This window comes from Convolutriloba macropyga, chromosome 12 (genome assembly GCF_964194025.1).
Source record: "Convolutriloba macropyga chromosome 12, txConMacr16.3, whole genome shotgun sequence".
NCBI lineage: Eukaryota > Metazoa > Xenacoelomorpha > Acoela > Convolutidae > Convolutriloba > Convolutriloba macropyga.
The window spans coordinates 57060259-57080504 of NC_134479.1; the positions used below are offsets into that span (position 1 = coordinate 57060259).

Consider the following 20246-nt stretch of genomic DNA (forward strand, 5'->3'; position numbering starts at 1 on the left):
TTCATTCTTATTTAATCCAAAGATAAGGAAAAGTTGCTCAGCAAAAAGACCTGTAAAGATTGGACACAAAAGTCAAGCGAGATCAAAAATGAAACGGGATAAACCAATTTGCAGATGCCCATTCGTCAAAGAATGTTTTAGTTAGTCTTGGTTACCGGGTTTAACGCTAATTACCACTCGTATTAAATTATTTATCCTCCTATTATGAAAAGTGGGTAAACCTAAATGCCAAATTGAAAAGACGAATCAAAATAATACGTACCTTAATGATTTTTTTAACAGAGAACAATCAATTTTTTCAATTCCCCTTCGCTGCTTCGTTCACTCCCAATCGGGCCAAGTGAACGAAGCACCTAGCTGACACATCGCCTGAAAAAATTTGCAGTTTTATCAAGCAATGTGCCGGCTAGGTTTATTTTAGTCGTTTCTCGAATTGAAATCTAATTTTTCGAAGCCGTAGAATCGAACGGCAAAAATATTTTTCAAAAAAAAAAATGTCGGATGTCGAGCTGCAAAAGCGAACTAAGCTTCGATAAACATCTTTAACTTGGTGAGACTCTTTGTAGAGGATTTTTGATTTTTTTATCTTCAAAAGAACATCAGATTGGACAAATTGAAAATTTTTAAGAAATATGTGTTACCCAGATAATTAAAATCAAGAGCTAAATTTTGCGGTTGCGGAAAGAAACCCCCACGGAAAAAAACGCACTTCATTTTAGATAGGAAACAAACCCCCACGGAAATAAACCCCCATTTACTATTAAAGAACTGCGCATTTAGCGCCTTTGGCCATGCCTTGCGGACCATGGCCATGCCTCAGCGGCCCGTGGGACTTCATATGAAACTATCACAACCGAACAAACTATCAGAACCAAAATTCAATTTTAAAATGGGGGTTTATTTCCCATCTAAAGTTAAGTGGGTTTTTTTTCCGTGGGGGTTTATTTCCTAGACCCAAATTTTGACCTTTGATCAGATCAAACTACACATTATGAGAAAACAAACTCCATTTTTCTCAACATTTTCAAAAATGGGCAACAGAAAAAGAAAAAATATGCACAGCAAAAACTTTTTAAACAGCTTTGGGAAAAAAGAGAAAATTGTTGATAGTAAAAGCAGCTAATTAAGAGCTGAAAAACAATTGACAGTGAAGTGGAGTTGAGGATAGGACATTAAGCAAAAACCATATAAGGCAAAAAATTGTAGACATTAAGCAGGTATTTGCAACTTAAATTTTGTGGAAATTAGGCAAACACCAATTAGAACACTCAAGAAGAATACTTGAAAAATCCAATGGGCAAAATAAAGTACCCTCATTTGTCTCCTCGTGCAAATTAGTTAAAAACTTACATGCAAAGTTTGGATCTATTCTGTTCCCCCCCCCCCAAGCTTAGTAAGCATAAATTTTTGATGACCCCCAGGCGCACGTGCTATTGTCTTACATAGTAACGTGCTATACAACAACATATAATTTGTAACTGGGGGTCATAAAAAACACTGGGGGGGAACAGAATAGATCCAAAAGTTTACCATTTTCAAAACTCTTGCATCATTTCTTTCCCCTAATCCAGTATTTGCCTAATATCCCATTGGCAGAAAACAATCATATCCACCAACTTTTAGTTGAACGAACTGTAAGACAAAAAAAGCTCTGACTTAGCCTTCTTGGCTGCGCCAGATAAGTCGGTTTCAAAATGGAAGTCTTCAACAACGCGTGAACAAATCTTACAAAAATGTTTTAAAAAACAGCTTTATTCGAATTCAAATGATTTAAGAAAAACCTTAAGGGAGGTCGAAGCATTAATTGTCTTTGCCTTATATTAGGCGGGGCCGTCAGCTTAATTTGAACATTTCGAATACCAAAAGAAGACACACCTGCTTGTCCATGGTCACCGATTTCTTTTGCTTTGGCGTTAGACTTATCACTCAAATCTACAAGAAAGCTCTCGTTTAAAAGTCGACTAGTTGTATTGTCGTCCCTCACAACAGACTCACTCGGTCGACTCAAGAGAACCGAAGAGTTACTGAGTACGTTCGGAATTGGCCTTTTCGTATCATTGAGGGACTTATGCGACCCGACTTGACCTTGACCGGCAACATCGTCGCATCGCGACCTCCCTGTACCTGGGAACCGAGTCTCAGAACCCGGAGTAAACGGATAGGCTTCCGATTGCTTCTCAGTTAACTCATGGCATCCTTGTTCCAAAACAACACTGTCTGCTTGATACTTCGGGGTTTCATTATGAACAAACTTCTCTTCAAGTTTTTCGATTCGTTTCTGACTCCGAGGTGTTTCTAACGCATAAGGGACAACTTCCGATTCCTTTTCGAAGGCTTCACTGGAACCCGAGTAAGATTTTTCAGAAAATGCGTGAGCACCTTTGATCAATTCTGAACCGCTTTCGTTATCGACAGAACTTTCCTGTAACGTTAGACTGTAAGGATTTTCATGACTGTTTTCCATCAAAATTGGCAAATTTAGAGATCGTTTTTCGAACAAAGGCAAGCATGACTGCTCATCTTGTTTAAACTGTGCTCTGTTATTTGCTTTATCCGCATCATCTATGTAAATTTCGTTGGGATATTCAAAACTTTGATTCTCTCCAACATCTGGTAAATTTGAGGGATTCATTATTGGCTCATTTTCGTCAAAAACCTCCCAACTCTTTGATTCCATAATCGCAACGTCCGCTAGTTCTTGTCCTAAAGAACATGAAACGATACTTTGAGTCGCTCTTTCATTTGATTCGTATTGTTCCACATCTTTGTTAATTTTTCCAGAAATATCGGTTTGTTCACGATTTTTATCAATTGGGGTAACCTCGTCTATATACTCCCCACTTTCAGGTGTTTGCACCTTATTAGCATACGAGCTTTCTGTTGAAATGCTAATGAGGTCATTGCGATTATTTCCTTGAAAATCATCGCCATGTTCGTCCTGAGAGAACTCGTAAGTTTGTTCAGCCGCCTGATTCGGATTGAATGACATGAAAGTTTGTTCAATAGTTAACATCTCATCTTCAAGATTTTCAGGATTAGAATGTGAAATAGTTGATAAATCTGCTGCTTTTCCATCGGTTAAGGGGTGACTTCGGCTTTCTTTGCCGTATTGGATGACTTCGCTTTTGGAACTCAAGTTGTACTCTAATTTTTGAGCTATCAGTCAAATCAAGCAGAGTGTTGATTAAAATATGTACAAAACAAAAATGTCGGTTTCACAAAAAGCGCCCTATTTAAATGCAGTCTAAGAATTTTATTTTTTGGAAAAAAACTCCAAATTTGAACAAAAAAGAATGGAAAATTTTCTTTAAAAATTTTTTAAAACTTTTTTGTAAGAATGTGAATTTTCAAGAGGAATTAATCTAAAACTTATAACTGGCGACGGACTAGCTTAAGAAGTAGAGAGATTAAAGTAGAGAGGTTAGCTTCACCGGGGTAACTGAAGCGCAAAAGTGGTGCAAGGTCAAAAATGGCGAGAGTGCAAACCTACTACTAAAACGGGGTACAAACCTACCAAAACAGCCCCTTTATATCACGAATTTAAGCCTCCTCATTAATTATAGGTTACACGAACAATGCGACGCGAACAATAACAGACTCAAAGCTCTAAAAATACCGCAAAGCAAAATGCTCGGAGTTTACCAGTTTATCTCTTTTTTGAGGATAAATCTGAATAGAAATCGGTCCCATGAAAAATCCTTCAATCGGAAAATAACATCAAACGCCAGCAGAGCCTCCTTTATGACATTTCCTCGAGTATTAGTTGAGTCAGCGTCAAACCCTTTTGCTGCTAATAAGATGCTTATTTAAAATCACACTTCTTTTCATTCAACTTTCAGCTCTTAAAGAGCAACTTTCAAAATTTAACGATTGCTACATTAAGTTTCTCACAAACTTTGCACTAAATGGTCTTAAAAACGGTCTTGATGCACGAAAAACTTTTTCAAAGAAACGACTCCAACAGATTACTTGTTACATGCGGCACTCTTCTGAAAAAAAAGAATTTTTTTGTTTGTCCATATTGAAAAAAGTCGACATTACACAGCAACTTTTAGCTGAAAAAAAAACTGAATTGTGACAAGCACAACGAGGCCTAAAATGAACTATAAATTGATTTGGAAAACCATTTAGAACAAATTCCCATCCAAAAATTAAAAAGACAGCAAAAATCAAAGTGAAAATGCCGCATGTGAACAAAAAACATGAACATCTAAAAATGATTAAAATTAAGATCTGAAATCAGAAGGAAGTAAACGTCCATTAAAACGTTAGTAATCAAAACCCTGCCTTCACAATTGTCAACATCGGTTCCAACATTGGACGGAACATCACCGTAGAAAGTTTCACGTATCGACGGCACACTCGATTCTGCATTTACGTCCTGACCCTCCTCGCCACTTTCGGCTCTCAACTCACTTACTTCATTCGGGTCAATTACATGAGCTTTCATATCATTCGTGCGTTCACGAGAAGTTAAAACCTCTTCAAACGCCATAGTCTTTTGATGGAGAGAATCCGTATGTGACGGAACAGATTCATCGTCGTCAATTATTTGGAGATCATTAGCAGCTTTAGTCTCGCTTACGGCAGTTCGGTCCTGAAACAAAATATTCATCAGCGCACCCCTAGTCGAGATTGGATGGTTATCTTGTAGGAATCTGGCAAGATAATGCATCTTGTAGGAATCTGGCAAGATAGGAGTCCTACAAGATAATGCATCTTCTGGCAGATTTCTACAATATTTTTTTCGATGCCAGATTCTTACAAGATACCCAATTATATTAGACCCATCATATTTATATATTCATTGACTTTCAACATTCACAAACGAAGGTTACAAAATTACTGTGAAATACTCGCGTTGACCCAGCTCTCTTACCATAAAACGACCATAATTATACTTACCGTAAACTTACTTAGCATAAACTTACTTACCATAAACTTACCATAAACCTACCTACCGTAAACTTACTAAGCATAAACTTACATAACGTAAACATACTTATCATAGGCTACTCTTCAAACCAAAGGAATAGTTGTTAATGTCAAAACCTAATAAAAAGTAAAAACTAAGAACTCAGAAACTGCCATGAGAAACAAAAATTGTTTCCAACAGCTACACATCATCTGTGCAATAGTAAAAGCCTGACGGTCACCAAACATTATTAATTTTTAGTCACTTGTAATTAGCTAGTAAGGATTGAAAAACTAAATTAAGTACGCTCGTAACAAGAATTAAATCACCCGATTTCAAGGTAGTAAAAGGAACAAGCGAAAGAGTGCGCTATACAAATTGACATGGGGAAATATAGGTTTTCAGGTGACCTAAGCAGGCGCAACTACTGCGAAACCAAACCAGTACGGGATTCGAAGATGGGGGAAAAGACGGACTAAGATGCACTAAAAGATGGGGAAGAAAAAGAACTTACCACTGCTGGTGTCTAGAAAACAAAGAAAGCATATGAGTAGTGATGTGTCTTTCTGGGCAAACTACGGGGGGGGGGGGGGACATAAGTGTCTTCCCGTGAACACTACGGGGGGGGACACAAGTGTCCTCCTGGGCAAACTACAGGGTGGGACACTTTGAAATTCTTTCTCCTTATTTCCCCTGCCATGCATGAAACTAATCTTAGGAAACCATTCTCCCTCCACTTGCGTGACTGGTTTGCCGCTTTGGGCTTGAAGCCATTTTAACTACCACCGCTTTTGCTTTGAAAGTGAATTCGTCATATGTCTGCGCCAGGGTACTTTAATCTTGTTTTGGTCTGGGCCCATTTCAACATTTTACCCACAGTTATACAGAACCTACACACCCAATACCAGAATACGAATTCCAAATGCCACCAAAGCGAAAACGTTGCTTGTTGGACTGCTTTCTGTGTCGCTCCAAATTTTTAAATTCTAAAGATCTTTTTACTCATTTTGAAGAAATACACCTCAACAATTTTAGATATCAATGTGAAAACTGCAATCAGAAAATTTGGCGTTTAATTGACACACGATACCACCAGTGTGAAAATTCAGCAGTTATTGCGCCCCCTCTAATTATCCAAAACCCTGTTTTAAGGTGTAAAATTTGTTTCAAAGTTTTTACCCAGCAAAATGGTTTGACTAACCATGTTAAAAGTCATTCCCCCATGGAAATTATTCTTAGTCGTCGTGGAATCCCGATAAAACGGCGTTAGAGAAACCTTTTATTTGTCTTCTTTTTATAATAAAGTTTCAATTTTTACATTAATTTGTATTTAGTTTATATGAATGCTTTTATAATTTATCCATGCACTTCAACTACAACTAAATGTAAGTTATCAGTTATCTTCACTGCTTGAATTGTATAATACTAGACGTCTGCGTTTTGGTGTTGGTTCTATTATAAGACTATTACTTGAAGATAAATCAGACATATCACTATTATTGCTTGCTTCGCTTTCAACTGCTTCCAATTCTAGAAAAGAATTGTCAAGGGCTGGCGGGGAAATTGCGTAGGGTTCATTCCAGTCAACAATATCTTGATCAAGCTCACTTTCTGAATAATCAGGCTGATTGAATCCTGGATCGGGGGGAGAAAAACTATTGTTTTCAGATATCACATTTTCCGGGGTTGGTTGTGAAATTGAATCCAAGTCGCTTTCGTTTTCTGACTCCCAATCCCAATCATTTAATATAACATTGTGAAATGCAAATTCTCTAATATTTTTATGTCCAAATGGTAGGGAGTTTATTGGGTCAAGGTAAAACCGCTTGTCACAGTAGGCCGAAAGCGCAACTCTGTTTTGTTCCAGTGTCATCAACTCATGTTTCTCTGATTTGATGGTCACATTTTTGACGCGGACAATTTCCCCGCTGTCCAATACTCTCTTGAAGACCTCGTGCTTTAGTTGCTTTTGCCCCTCATGTGTTATTCCCTTTGCACTTTTCTTCTGACAGTCTGAAAGAACATTACAATCAATCCATTTTCTATTTTAATCTATGTGCTTTCCTAATCTAGGTTTCAATGTTCCTGTTAAATTAAAAAGACGCTTCCATGAATTTGGCTAGTTTCAAAACTGGAATTTGTTTTAATTAAATATAATGTTACACATACCCTTCGTTTGTATTGAATACATTTTGGGTTTCAAGCCACAGAACTCTTCCATTACCACCCCTGCCAGTTCGTCTTTGAATTTGAGAGTTACCATGTGATTTTCTGTGTTGTACAATGCGTTATCAGAAGGGTAGTTGGAGAAATCGAATTCTGTGTTGACTTCTGCTCGTGCTAGCTCCTCATACAAGTCATCACAATCAACAGCATAGGTAAGTGAGTCCGTATCAGAGTATAAAAGTTCACACTTGAACCACTGTTTCATATTCTCGTAGTGAAATCGAAACATGAATGCTTTTGAAAGATCCAGAATTGAAGCACCAACTATTGTAGGTTTCACCCAGTTTATTTTCGTTTTTCTTGTAGTCACAACTGCCATGTTTTCATCAAAAATTTTAAAGGATTTCATGTTAAACTTATCTGTGTGGTTGAGGAGAGCTCGGCCATCTCGGACCAGGAAAGCGTTAACTCGATTTCGCATGCTTTCACAACACTTTCCAAAAGCAGAGTTGTTCATGAGTTTGAAGAAGTTTTCAGCAATTTTGCTGGTTGCTGCTTGCCGCAATCTTGTGTTCAGTTCGATATACTTTGCCATCCACTTTGATTGTCTGAACTTGAGCACCTTGTGCAGTTTTGAAACTTTAAGGCCGTTTCGTTCATAAATCTTCAACGTTACATAGTGTAGTGTATAATCCTTCTTGTCATAGAGTGTTTGAAGCAGTTTGTTGCACTTTGAAACTTTTGGGAGATGATATTCTTCCAAAAGGTCCAACTGGTAACTACTCAACCACATGCTGTCTACAGGTTCTCGGGTGGGTGCCATTGGAAAATCTTGGTGAGCATCGTGAATTGAGTCGGGGTAGTCCAAGTCGACGCAGACGATATATCCAAATTCAGCGTCGTCTGGAGTTTGCAAAATTTGTTCAATCGTCACTTCTGTGTCCGTCTGGAAGGAATTGAGTGGCAAGCAGAAATCCTTCATGATCCCACCATAGAGGTTATTAGCATCTATGGTGAGACCATATGTTGATTTTTGCGTGTCATCAAAACGTTCCAGATATTTGTTGTTTGGCGTGAACAGTCTTTTTGTGTATACCGAGGACATACCCCCTCGCAACAATTCTTCTGCTATATCAAGATGGTTGCGATCTGTGAGAAGTTCCAGGTCGGGTTGACATATCTTCAGAAAGGCATCGCCCGCTAAGTGTGGTGCTGATAGATATTGAGCACAGTCCAAGCTGTACGAGTCCAGACAGACTGCTCGTAGCCGCTCAAACCAGCAGGCGAGCTGTAGGGTGTCGACTGTCAAGTACAGATCGTGATATTCACCCATGTTTCTACAATCAAATTTTTCGAAGATCAGCTTTGCTTTTTCGTAGTCAGCTTCGGTTATTGTCACTTTTCCTGATTTGAGTTTGTCGACCCAGCACTTCTTAGGCGGCAATTTTTTTAGCTTGAATTTTCTGAAGGTGTCCATGTAGGAGTAGGGGTAGAATCCTTTACCGTGCAGTAGTTTCACATCATTTTGGTCACAGTATTCGAAATGGTTATCGAGTATATCGAAACTGTCTTCAGGCAAAGACTGAACTAGTTTATCTAAAGACGATTGCATGAAGCGAAGAGAATCGATAAAGCGAAGTTCTTCGTATATGGGTATGACGTTTTGATTTTTGTCCACAATATCTTTGATCCAAACTTTAAAGCTAAAACTGATATAATTCTCATCAGTTTGAGGTATTATTGAAAATTTATTGTTAGGGTTGCAGTGATGTAGACTCTTTACAACATGATGCAAGTCATATCCTGACAAGTTGTGTGCGATTATGGGGACGAAGCTCAGTGTTCTGCGCTGTAGGTTACACTTTGAGTGAGCCCAGCCAAGAAACTGATTTGAGAAATGGCAGTGATCCAAGACTTTTTCGTTGTCCGCACAAAAACTAGTTTCGCATATCCAACAGTGAGTCGCAAGCTCTTTTGCTTGTCCAACTGCTCCTGTGAAGTACCTGTGTTTTTGCTTTTTCTCGTAGATATCTTTTGCCAGTGTCTCCATTTGCTTCACAAAGACTTGCATGCAATCTTCACCTCTGTACAGATGGAAGAACTCCAAATTTGGACTTCCATGTGAAATGGCTACATAACAGTAACCGCTCGGAATGTGTTTGTCCAACACACGAGTCCCTGAAGTCTGTGGGTTTTGTTCAACTGATGATACCGGAACAATGATTGACTCTAGGTCAAAATAGACAACCAGTGGAAGAGCTGTTTTTGCTTGAAATTTTTTGAAAGCGAGACTGTTGCTGTCCGGCTCAGGTAGCAGAACTTGACAAGTTTCGAAGTGATAGCAAAGTTTTTCGTGTTTTTGAAGCGTTTCGTTGTTCGAGCAAACATGAAAACAGTTGCGACAGATTTTTGCGCGTGCATCAATCTGTCGCCCTTGCACTTTTCGAACTAAGTTTACCAGGTCCGTTATCAGCACGTAGTGATAACGTTCACCATCAGTTATCAGTAGGAAATCAACGACAAAATCAGAGTTGTGCTTTGAAATTCGGAAAGGATACAAACTTGTCTTTTCGTATCGAAAAACGTTCACTTTTACTTCATTACATCTTTCAAACGCGCTTATTTTGTCAATTGGCATCGGCAAATCTCCTACTGCCTGATGAGTTAAAGGGTTTGAGCGAGCGTATATTGCGGGGTTTGTTTTTTTTGCTGTACCAATCCCCAGGTTGCGTGAGGCGGCAACCTTTCCCCTGGTAATGGTAGGCAGCCGTGAAACAATACAAGAAACAGTTTGGATCGTTAAAGTTTCGGATATTGAGCAGACATTTTAGAGCGCTAAGTTCAGTTGGAAGTGCTATATAGGTTGATCCCCGAATAGGGTTGAATTTTGCAAATCGAATTTCGAGTTTTTCTACCTTTTCAATAATCCAACCACTTCCACTTGTGGCATACATTGCAACCACGTTGACAATATGCTGCACGGACTCAAAGAACTGCTCTTCGGAGAGAGCATCCGTGTACACAATTTGCATTTCAGCGTTAGCGTTTTTCTTCTTCATTAATCCCCTTAGTGAGTGTAATGCTTAGAGAAAGTTGAACTTTCTGAGGACCTTCGAGGGTCTTTTGACGTATAAGTTCATTGATGTGATACCTCGAAGAGTTCATGAAAGACAAAACGTCAGTGTGATCATTACCTTCAATCTCGTAGATCTCCAGAGCACCTCGAATTGCCGACTGTACTGGTACTGCTTGATTATTGCTTTGGCCTCTGTTCCAAACAGGCAATCCGTGAGCATTCTTCAGATGTTGATGAAAGTTACTCTGGTTGTTGAAAACCAGAGTGCAGTAGGCACACTGATTTTGGACTTCTCCACCGTGCTCTCGTCGGGTGTGTTGGTTCATTATCAGGATGTTGTGAGTCTTAAAACCACAAGTGCTACACTCCAAGGCTGGGAATTCCGGTTGAACTCCATGAACGCGCTGTTTGTGTCTTCGAAGGCTTCTTTTGTCGGCCAGTTCCTTTGCGCAAATTTCACACGGTTGGGTCATTTTTGAGTTTTTTCAATTTTTTTCTTTCGAAAATTCAACTGACTGCTTTTACTGAGAAAACGACTGAGCAAATGAAGTCAAATTGTAACAACAGTTAACTGGTACAATTAGAGGGAGTGTTAGTTGGTTGAAAGTTGTGTTCTACAAGAGAAAAATTTCCCTATAAGGGTGTGCTTGCACTTTGACACTATTTGCCAGGTTTGGAACGCAAATCATGGTAGGAGTGTAGGTCAAATTTAACCCATGTTAACTTTTGACCAATAAGCGGTGTGTTCATGTTTCAGAACTACTCATTTCCATTATTTCCATGCAAGGTAAAAGTTTATTGTGTAATTTTAGTTATATCTGTTATCTACCACAACTGAAACATAGCTAACGCAGTATACTTACAATATACTATTTTCTGTCGGGAAACAGTTCAAGTGTTCAAAATACTCTTCTACAAAAGTTGTTTTAGACTTTCTCGACTCTTCGAGGGTTGTATCGAAATTCCGTTCTATTTTCAACCTTATTATCAGTTTTCACTTTTAGGTTTCTGGAATACTTGGCAGTATTCTTATACCATTGACTAAAATTATTCTAAACTGCTATTATCAGCGTGTTTCATGTGAACATAAAGTAATTCCATGAAAGACACTCTATCTTATCATTGTGCAAAAGTAAATTGTAGCTATATATAAGACAAAGATAGGTCGAAAGCAATTGAAATTAAGGATTTGATATTTACCACTAGTACTGATAACACATTTACCAAATGTCATTTGGTGAAAACCATAAATGTGGTTGTGGAATAACTAAATGCATTCTATTTACAGAAAATGAACTTCTTCAGAAGCTTAAAAACCTTTTTCTACTATATGATGAATAAAATAAAAGTTTTTTGTAACTACTTAAGTAGAGAGATTTTTGCACTTTTACAGAATTCCTACATATGAAAATTGACTTTTTACCATTTAAAAACCTTTTTTTACCCTATGGTTAGTAAAATAAAAGTTTTTTGTAACAACTTAAGTAGTGAGATTTTTGCACTTTTACAGAATTCCTACATATGAAAATTGACTTTTTACCATTTAAAAACCTTTTTTTACCCTATGGTTAGTAAAATAAAAGTTTTTTTAAACAACTTATGTAGTGAGATTTTTGCACTTTTACAGAATTCCTACATATGAAAATTGACTTTTTACCATTTAAAAACCTTTTTTACCCTATGGTTAGTAAAATAAAAGTTTTTTGTAACTACTTAAGTAGTGAGATTTTTGCACTTTTACAGAATTCCTACATATGAAAATTGACTTTTTACCATTTAAAAACCTTTTTTTACCCTATGGTTAGTAAAATAAAAGTTTTTTGTAACTACTTAAGTAGTGAGATTTTTGCACTTTTACAGAATTCCTTCATATGAAAATTGACTTTTTACTGTTTCAAAAACTTTCATTCTTCAATATGTGTTTTAAACAGAACATTACTTGCTTGCTGTGTTTTTATGTTTTAACATATGAGATTTTCTTCCAACGTTCACTAAGTAACAATTTGACGGAATACTTTTTGATTCTGCCTTCTCTTTCCCGTTTTATTCTCAAAACAAAAAAAGATATTATGATGTTCAATTAAAATTAGAAATGCAAATTGATATTTTTTTACATTTTCACACCAAAAAAAAATTATTAAAGCACACAATATATTTAGAGGTTCATAGAAATGGTGACAGTTTCAAAAAGTTTCAGTTTTCCGAGTTCAGGTTAGTCCTCAAATATATCTATAAGTGGTGTTCGATTGGCACGTTTTTTCTGTGGAGCATTGCATACTTTGGGAGTCTCTGAATTCAAGGGTGTTGTGTTGGTTGAGGTTCTGTACGTTTCGAAGGATACTGTAGCATTCTCTGCACTCTGCGTTGGTGTCACAAAAGTTGTCTCTGAAAGAAGAGAACTATCGAAGTTCGGTTCGAACTGCTCGGTTGACCCCATATTCCAAGACAATTTGTCCATGATTGAAGCGATGACTGTTTTTCGTTTTGTATCTGTTGTTTCCGGCGTAACAATGGGGCTTGGGTCGTTCGTTGCCGGTGATCCAATTGGTGAAGTAGCTGGTGAAGTTGGCGAAGGTTGAATTCCCCAAAGTTGAGCCAGTTCTTCAATTGCCTGGAATTGGCCGAGTTGATTCTCAAAAATAGGCACACAGTCACAATCGTATCGGTACAAAAGTCTCTTTGTGTCTGGAGAAAGTGTCTCAATGTCATAGGGGAAAAGTAGGGGCATTTTCCGAGGAACACTGTATCCTCCAGCTGTTAGCACAGTTTTCGTGCCATTGTCTTCTGTAGATACGTATTTATCTGGTAGTGTTGCAACAAAATTCACGAACATTTTTGGTATGATGCAATGTTCAATTGATCTCCAACAGCCTTTTTCGCTATTTTTCTTCTGCTGTATAAAAACTATGTAGTTTTCGTATTGAGTGTGATACACAATACTGCGCTCCCAAGAATCTTCAGACTCGCAAAGAATGTGGTAAGACATTATTTGTAAAGCACTTTTACAGTTTGTTCTCTTTAAAATGGAGCAGAACTGAACAACTATAGTCTTGAATTTAAAACGAATAAATAAAATCCGGCAAATACCAACATTAGCAACACTTGTGTGTGAAATTTGTTGAATACTTAACACACCCGGGTCAAGGGTTGTAACTGCAATTGTGAATGTTTACTCTACATGAACTTGTCTGTGTTATAGTTTTATGTTTTTGTAACTAGTTGCAAAGTGTATAAGAAAGTCTTATCTACACAGACTTAAACACAATAGTTTTCAGTTTTATTATGTTGATATGTATACTAACGTTTATAATGTATGCAATAGCAAGAAGTTTACAACCAGTTTTGTTTAGTATAGACTGTGTTATATCAAAGGCCTAAAGCCTTCTATCAAACGCTTGCTGTGTAATTGTGAGTTCTTTCTTATCTATGGACACACCCAGAGGTCATATTTGTTTTCCATTAAATTGTACTAGTTCCTGCTCTATGTTGAGTAATATTATCCAAATATAAACTTTATTACCAACGCAATAAAACAGTTTAAGTGAGGGTCGCGAGTTTTGTCTTACATTTTGACAAAATTGCCAAGTTTTATAACCTAGACTTACATTCAAATTCAAATCAGAAGCTTAAATGTTAACCAAGAGCGCTCTTATCAGTAGTAAGCATTTAAAGTGTTGTTTGTGTTTTGTGTGTTAAAGGTACTTGTAAATAAAAATCATTTCCGAAAATTCATTCAAAACAGGTAGTTTGACACAGTATAAGTACACAATTCTTGAAAATGCCATTTACTGCTGATAAGGACGCAGAGTTTGGAGACGTGTATTTTGAAATCTCTAGAACAGAGAAAAGATTGATACGCGCAACAGTGAAGTCTTAGGAAAATACGGTTGCCTATGTATTTCTCAAGCTATTTAAAAAAGTTGACAAGGAATATGAACTTCAACAACGAATTACTCTAACTTTAGATGAGTTTGAGCTTTTGTCAAAAAGGTCAGCAAAAATACGGTCTGCTGCTGTAGGTACAGCTACTGAAAACTATCAAGCTAACAAAGCTCCAGCAGCGAAAAGACGTAAAACTAAAAAAGACGACGAGCACGACAATTCAGACTAATTATAATATATTAGAAAATGGTGGAAGCGATGTATGAGCGTTCTCCGGGTTTCTTCAAGCAGTTTCAGAAAAACTTTAAATATTTCATATCGGAAGAAAAACCTAATTTTTCTTCTCTCAAGAACTTTGCCTTTTGCATGCATTTTGAGAGTGTCCACTGTGATTACAACCCTACTAATCATTACCATGTTCTTATCGACGTGTCGGAGTTCTCAGCAGACTTTCTCAAACAAACAAAACCGTGTTCAGTTCCGTGTCTTTTTACAACTTTCAAGTATCTGTTCTCGTTTTCGGATACACTGGAGGCAAAGGGAGATGTTTTTCAAAAACTCCTGCTGGCAGTGGAGTACAACAAAAGCAATTTCAACGGATTCTCAAAAGCAGACACTACTGCTTCCATTCAAAAGCGTTTGCCAATTTTTACGAAAAACGTCACAAACAAATTTCAACAACCTGACTGCTTATACCGAAACATTGCTGGACATAAAAGTTTGGAATTAAATGCATCGAAGCAAAAAAATCAACCAATTCAAACTGATCAACTAACAACTGAAACTCTGAAAAGATTTCAATCGATTCTCTCTGGACCGCATGTTGGTGCTTTTTGTCAAGTAATGGATATTTTTATTAGTGGATATGGAAAGTTGGAAATTGATTCTGATGTTCTGTGTGTTCGTTTCCTTTATGAAGAAAAAATTAAATTTTGAAAAAAAAATTTATTTTCAATATAGGTTAGTAAAATTAGAACATCATATGAAGCGCAAAACGAAGCAAATCAATATCACTCATTTTTAAAAGTTTTTGTCCACTGAAAATAATATGAGCAATATAAATACAAAATAATCCACACAAAATTGAGTTTTGTTTCTGTATAGGTTGGTTTCTCAGTAATTCATACACGGTATTAACATTAAAGTTTGAGACTATTCTGCTCTGCAAGTGTTTGTATGACGATAGAGTTTGGCCTAAGGGATCTGTAAAAATAATTTTTTGATCTTTTTGGCAGAGAAGAATCCAATGGGTTCCAATTGATGCAGACGTTGAAATATTGACTATAATGAAGCTGTTGTCGGTTAAGTTGGTTGGAAAAATATCAGCCGCATAAACTCCACGAAATTTGTATTTGAGTTCCGAACATCTCTGAATTAGAGAGTTCAAGTTGTCTTCGTCCATTAGTTTGTTAAAATATGATTCTTTGAAACTTTCCGCGCCGAATCAATATAAATGGTACTTGCTTTTTCCCCAATAATGAATATTTCTACATTATGAGCTAAGGCAGCAGAAAACTTTAGTTCAATTGATACAGAACAATTGGTAAGTTCAGGGTGAATAAAATCGTGAGATGCCTGCTGAGTACTCGTCAGATCGAAAACCATATTAAAATGATTTGGGTAGTCTTCTAGACTGATTCCATGTCCATTGTCGATATAGGCTAGATCTGACATAGTGTTAAAGTAAACACGTTTTGAATCATCAGTTGAAATAGGACTATCATCAACGGGAAGACCATTACGGTAAATGCAAATTTGTTCCAAATTGAATTTTCTATAGTGAAATGGGTTAAGCAGCTTGCTTCCGAGGAAAGCTTCGTTCGTGTTTAAGCAAATGGCGAGTCTTCTAATGGGTTCTCTGCCAAAAACATCTTCTTGCTTCCAGCTCTGCAAGCCGGCAGAAGCCAGAAAAGTTTTAGTAATCGTTTCTAGGTAAGGATAGGATGCGGGACTGGACAGCAGGGTCTTTTCTATTGCTGACACAACATCATCGTTCAGCGTCATTTTCCGTACATATAAGTTAACTTCTGTAATTTTTATTTTGTAGGATTTTGCAGCGTCATCTGAAATTAAAGAAAAATCATCAATTGATCGCCGAAAAGAGATTCGGAGTGTTACACCACTGAGAAGATGTCGATCACAGGTAAAGAAGTCAACCGCCACCTTTCCGTAAAATGTACACTCAGCAGATGCTCTGACTAAAGTTTTTCGTCTGGTGATTTCGGATGCTGCAATTCCCCCGGGGTTTGCTTCATAAGAATAGCCTTGACATGCCAACCACGTGCTTTTGGCATCTTTATTGTGAGAAAACTCGGTTTCGATGAAACTTTTGTGGGCATAGTTACCATTGGCACTTGAAATTTTCAAACCGTTAGCAGATACTGTACAATCAGAAAAAAGTGAATGTAGGACATTGTTGCAAAAGTATGGCGCGTCTGTTTTAGTCACATCTGCAGCAGCAGTGTTGTCATATTTCAAATCAGCATCAGAAGACTATACAATCTTGCACTTGATTTCAAGAAAAATTTTTTGGAGATCAATGAAATTGTTGCGGTCTCCTGCAACTTCAAACTCTAGCATTGGTCCATTAGGGCTGTAAACCGGTCCCAATTTCTGACAAAAACTTCCATCAAATGTAACAAGGAGAGCTGGTTTCTCGAATAAATCCAACGAACTATGCGTTGCTTCGGCTGGTAACATTACCGATCATCTTTTACTTTGGCGAAGAAGTCCGACCGACTTCTTTTGGGTACTCTTTTTCGTAAAATGGTGGTTTTGCGTTTGGTTGTTTTCCTTGGTCCAGCGCGTAAGCGTTTAAAATTCCTTCTAATTCTTCTCGTTCGTCGCATTCGGAGGGCTAAAGATCCACCTGTTTGTTTTTTCACTGTGTTTGATATGGTGTTCTTTAGAGCTTGCTTTGGTGATTTCTTTTTACCGATAACATCCATCAACTCAGGGACGCCTTGTAGCAACAGTTCTTTTCCGATGCGTTTAGCTGCTGGCAGAACAAACTTCCGAGCAAGTGGCAGTGCAACACGTCCAATACCGCTAGCTAATGCTCCAAAACCACTACTTCTTTGTCTATAGTGACCGGAAAAGTGAGGCAATGATGATGCTTGGTTTGCGTAGTAGGAATCCATTTAATCACCAAATTTTTTAAATTGTAGTGTTAAAATAACTTTACCAGTCCCCGAAAAGGGAACTAACTGTCCCGTTTCAGTTCGTAGCTCAATTGATATTGATTGAATGGTGTTCGAAAGTAGTTTTTTGTAGTCTAAATTTGTGAAAACTATCCGGTGAGTTGGCTCCAACTCACAAACGCTACCGTTTTTCAAACGCTGTTTTGAATCAATGACTCTTAACAATGGTGCTTTCGCATCACCCACATACTGATACTCAATAATGTTTGTGTAAATAAAAAATAAATGCTTTCCAGCGCAAAGGTCTGCTGGAAAATCACCATAATAGGCTTTCGTATCATCATTTTTCATTAATCGGTTCGCTGTTGTGGGAATCATTTTGTATCCAATATGAATTCCGTAGCCATCTGGAATACCTTTAAAGCCAATTATACTGGGTATTTCTTCACTTGGAAAGGTAATTCCCTCGTATTTACCAAAAATCATTTCGTATTACCCACTGCTTTTGATTTCTCGGAAAGAGAAGTTAGGCAGTCCAACTGTTCTCTTGATAGTTGCTAAAAGTTGAGCAACTGTATCATAAGTGCCAGCCATAAACGCTAATTTTTCTCCATTGTAGGGTCGTGAAATGACGTTGGATCCAGTTGCGCGGTTTTGTGATTCCTCATATCCCCTGAGACTGAACGCAACCAAATCTACATTAACTATGTGTTCAATTTTTGTTGGAAAAATGATTTCACTCAGAGCCACTCTCCAGTCTCCTCTGAGATTAATTTCATCATTAAAATTTCTAAAATTTGCTAAAGTGTTTTCCTGGAAAATGTCCATCGAAGCAGATGATATAACGTGTACTGTGAACTCATCCTCAAAACGGTTACTACTCATTTTGATTTGGAGATTCTCGTACTAGTTGTTATTCTGGCTGGTAAAACTTGCCCTGGATAATTTCTTTATTAGAATCAATAAGAGAATATGTAGGTGGATTAAGCGTCGGAATACCGGCAATTTCAAAAACTTCGTCAGTGAAAGATTGCCTGTATCCTTTTCGGAAAGTTTTTTCCTTTTTAACGATTCGAACAAAATCACCCACGTAAAGTTTTGGTTTTTGACTGCGACGTGTCTCCACAGTTAATGATACAAGTCTTGGTACATCTTTTTTGGTAACTTTGTTAGGAGCAATTTTGGTGTCACGATTAACACGGGAGTTGATAGTTTTTACGAATTGATCCAAATTGTTAATATAAGAATACGTCCATTTTTCATCTAAATATCGGTAAATAATATTTTTTAGTGACCTGATGTTTCTTTCTGCAAACGCAGACTTCTTTTCGCTAAAAGTACTATACAAATGAATTCCTCGTTTGTTGCAGAGTGTTTTGAAAGCTCCCAAAAACTCAGTACCATCATCCACCCAAACTTTTTGTGGTTGCTTGTGTTTGATCATGTTTCGGAAGACCTTTGCGGTTTCTGTTGCATTTTTTGTTTTCAGCGGTTCAACACGTAGATACCTCGAGAGGCAGTCAACTGCTACGAGCAAATATTTAACATCACGATTGTATTTTGCAAGTTTATCAACATGAGCTAAATCTAAAGACCAGATTTCATTCAGATCGTTGACGATTACTTTTAATCGCGGAAAGTTCAACCGCTGTGCACGATATTTTGTGAAGGATGGTTTTGTTTCCAAATACATTTTGACTTTTGTCATTGGCAGTTTGCTGAAATCTTTTAATCGCTTTGAACTTCCGAATGATGCTGGACCTTTAGAATAGAGTCTATCCAGTAGTTTCACATCTTTAATAGTTAGACCATTTTTTTCCTTTCGTCTCCTGCTCTGTCTTTTTGTTTGTTTGATTTTTTGGTTCAGCAGTTTTTGATCTGGAGGCTTTACTTTGACTTCCACTGCTCTGTTCGCTTCTTTGTTGTTTTTCTGATTCTCCTTGAATTTGTTCGGTTTCCTCTTCTTTCTCCTCATCGCTGTAAACTTCTTTGGAAACTTTTTTAGCATGAAGGTTGGATACTAAGTGCGGGGGTATCTTGAGTTCGTGCAAAATATTTGTGTACACGGCTAGGTCAATTTTCTTTGTCGGCTGTTGCAAATTGTACAAAAAAGTTGACACTTTAACTCTCATAGGTTTGTCCTCAATATGAAGGAAACCACTCGGGTCCTCAATGGAAACTGTTTCTGAACTTAATATCTTGTTTAGGATGATTTCCGCTCTTTGGATTTTGTTTTCTTCCATTAATTCTACTTCTGACATTATAGAGTCAAAGTCTGATTGTCTTTTTTTCAATGAGGGCTCAATTTCGCCATCATCACTAAAGAAAGACTGTACACTTTCACTTCCATCATCCAATTCACTTTTTAAATAGACACTGCTTGTTCTTCTTCTTTTGCGCTTGTTCACGATATTAGTTTTATTAGTTTCCTGTTCAGTCGCCTCTTTGCTTTCAAAATCGGTTGTTTCGGTGGAGGAGTGACAATTGAGCAGCTTTCTGTTTATAAATGGGATTATCAAAAATTTCTTTCCTAGTCGGTTGTTTTGACACAAACATTCTTTTCGGTATCAAGACAAACTCTTCCGCATGCATTACTATTTCTTCAAGTAAAGGTAACAAGAGAGACTTATGCTTCGAAGTAGATGTAAATTTTTTACCAATAGCTGACGCTTTTTCCTCAAACTTGTCTCTTTGGAAAGAAAATGTCGGAATGATGTTTCGTAGTTTTCAAGTAAACTTTTATCTGTGGGCACGTTTCCATTTATAACATTGAGAAAGCATTCACAGAGAAATTTTATAAATTTATTTGATGATTTTTTGATGATTTTTTTAGCATGCTTTCCGGCATTTCGAGCATTCGCCTCAGCATACATATCTCTTTCTCTCTCATTTGTGAGGTGGGTAATTACAGCTTTGGAAGATGGCAGATAGAAAATTGTTGGCCCCGGTGGTATAATATTTGAACAATAACGTAGTGAGTCGGTTGTTTTTGGGTCTAAATCAATCAATAAGTGTCCGAATGGTTGTTTTGTTGCAAGATCATAGCTGTCTTTTAAAAAGTTTGTGT

At 37.4% G+C, this 20246-nt stretch overlaps 1 protein-coding gene across 4 annotated transcripts in view; it reads right to left on the reverse strand.

Annotated features, from left to right (window-relative positions):
• The window catches only part of LOC142350910 (uncharacterized), a 62517-nt gene that overhangs the window by 28295 nt on the left and 13976 nt on the right, over positions 1 to 20246 (reverse strand). For 3 of the 4 annotated variants that reach the window (XM_075402923.1, XM_075402922.1, XM_075402921.1), the window contains exons 8-10: positions 5430 to 5441; positions 4288 to 4597; positions 1876 to 3156 (exon numbers count right to left, since the gene is read on the reverse strand). In XM_075402923.1, coding sequence (XP_075259038.1) covers positions 1876 to 3156; positions 4288 to 4597; positions 5430 to 5441 — 1603 coding nt within the window. The remainder of the gene's footprint in view (positions 1 to 1875; positions 3157 to 4287; positions 4598 to 5429; positions 5442 to 20246) is intronic. The other variant, XM_075402924.1, reaches the window with a different exon arrangement.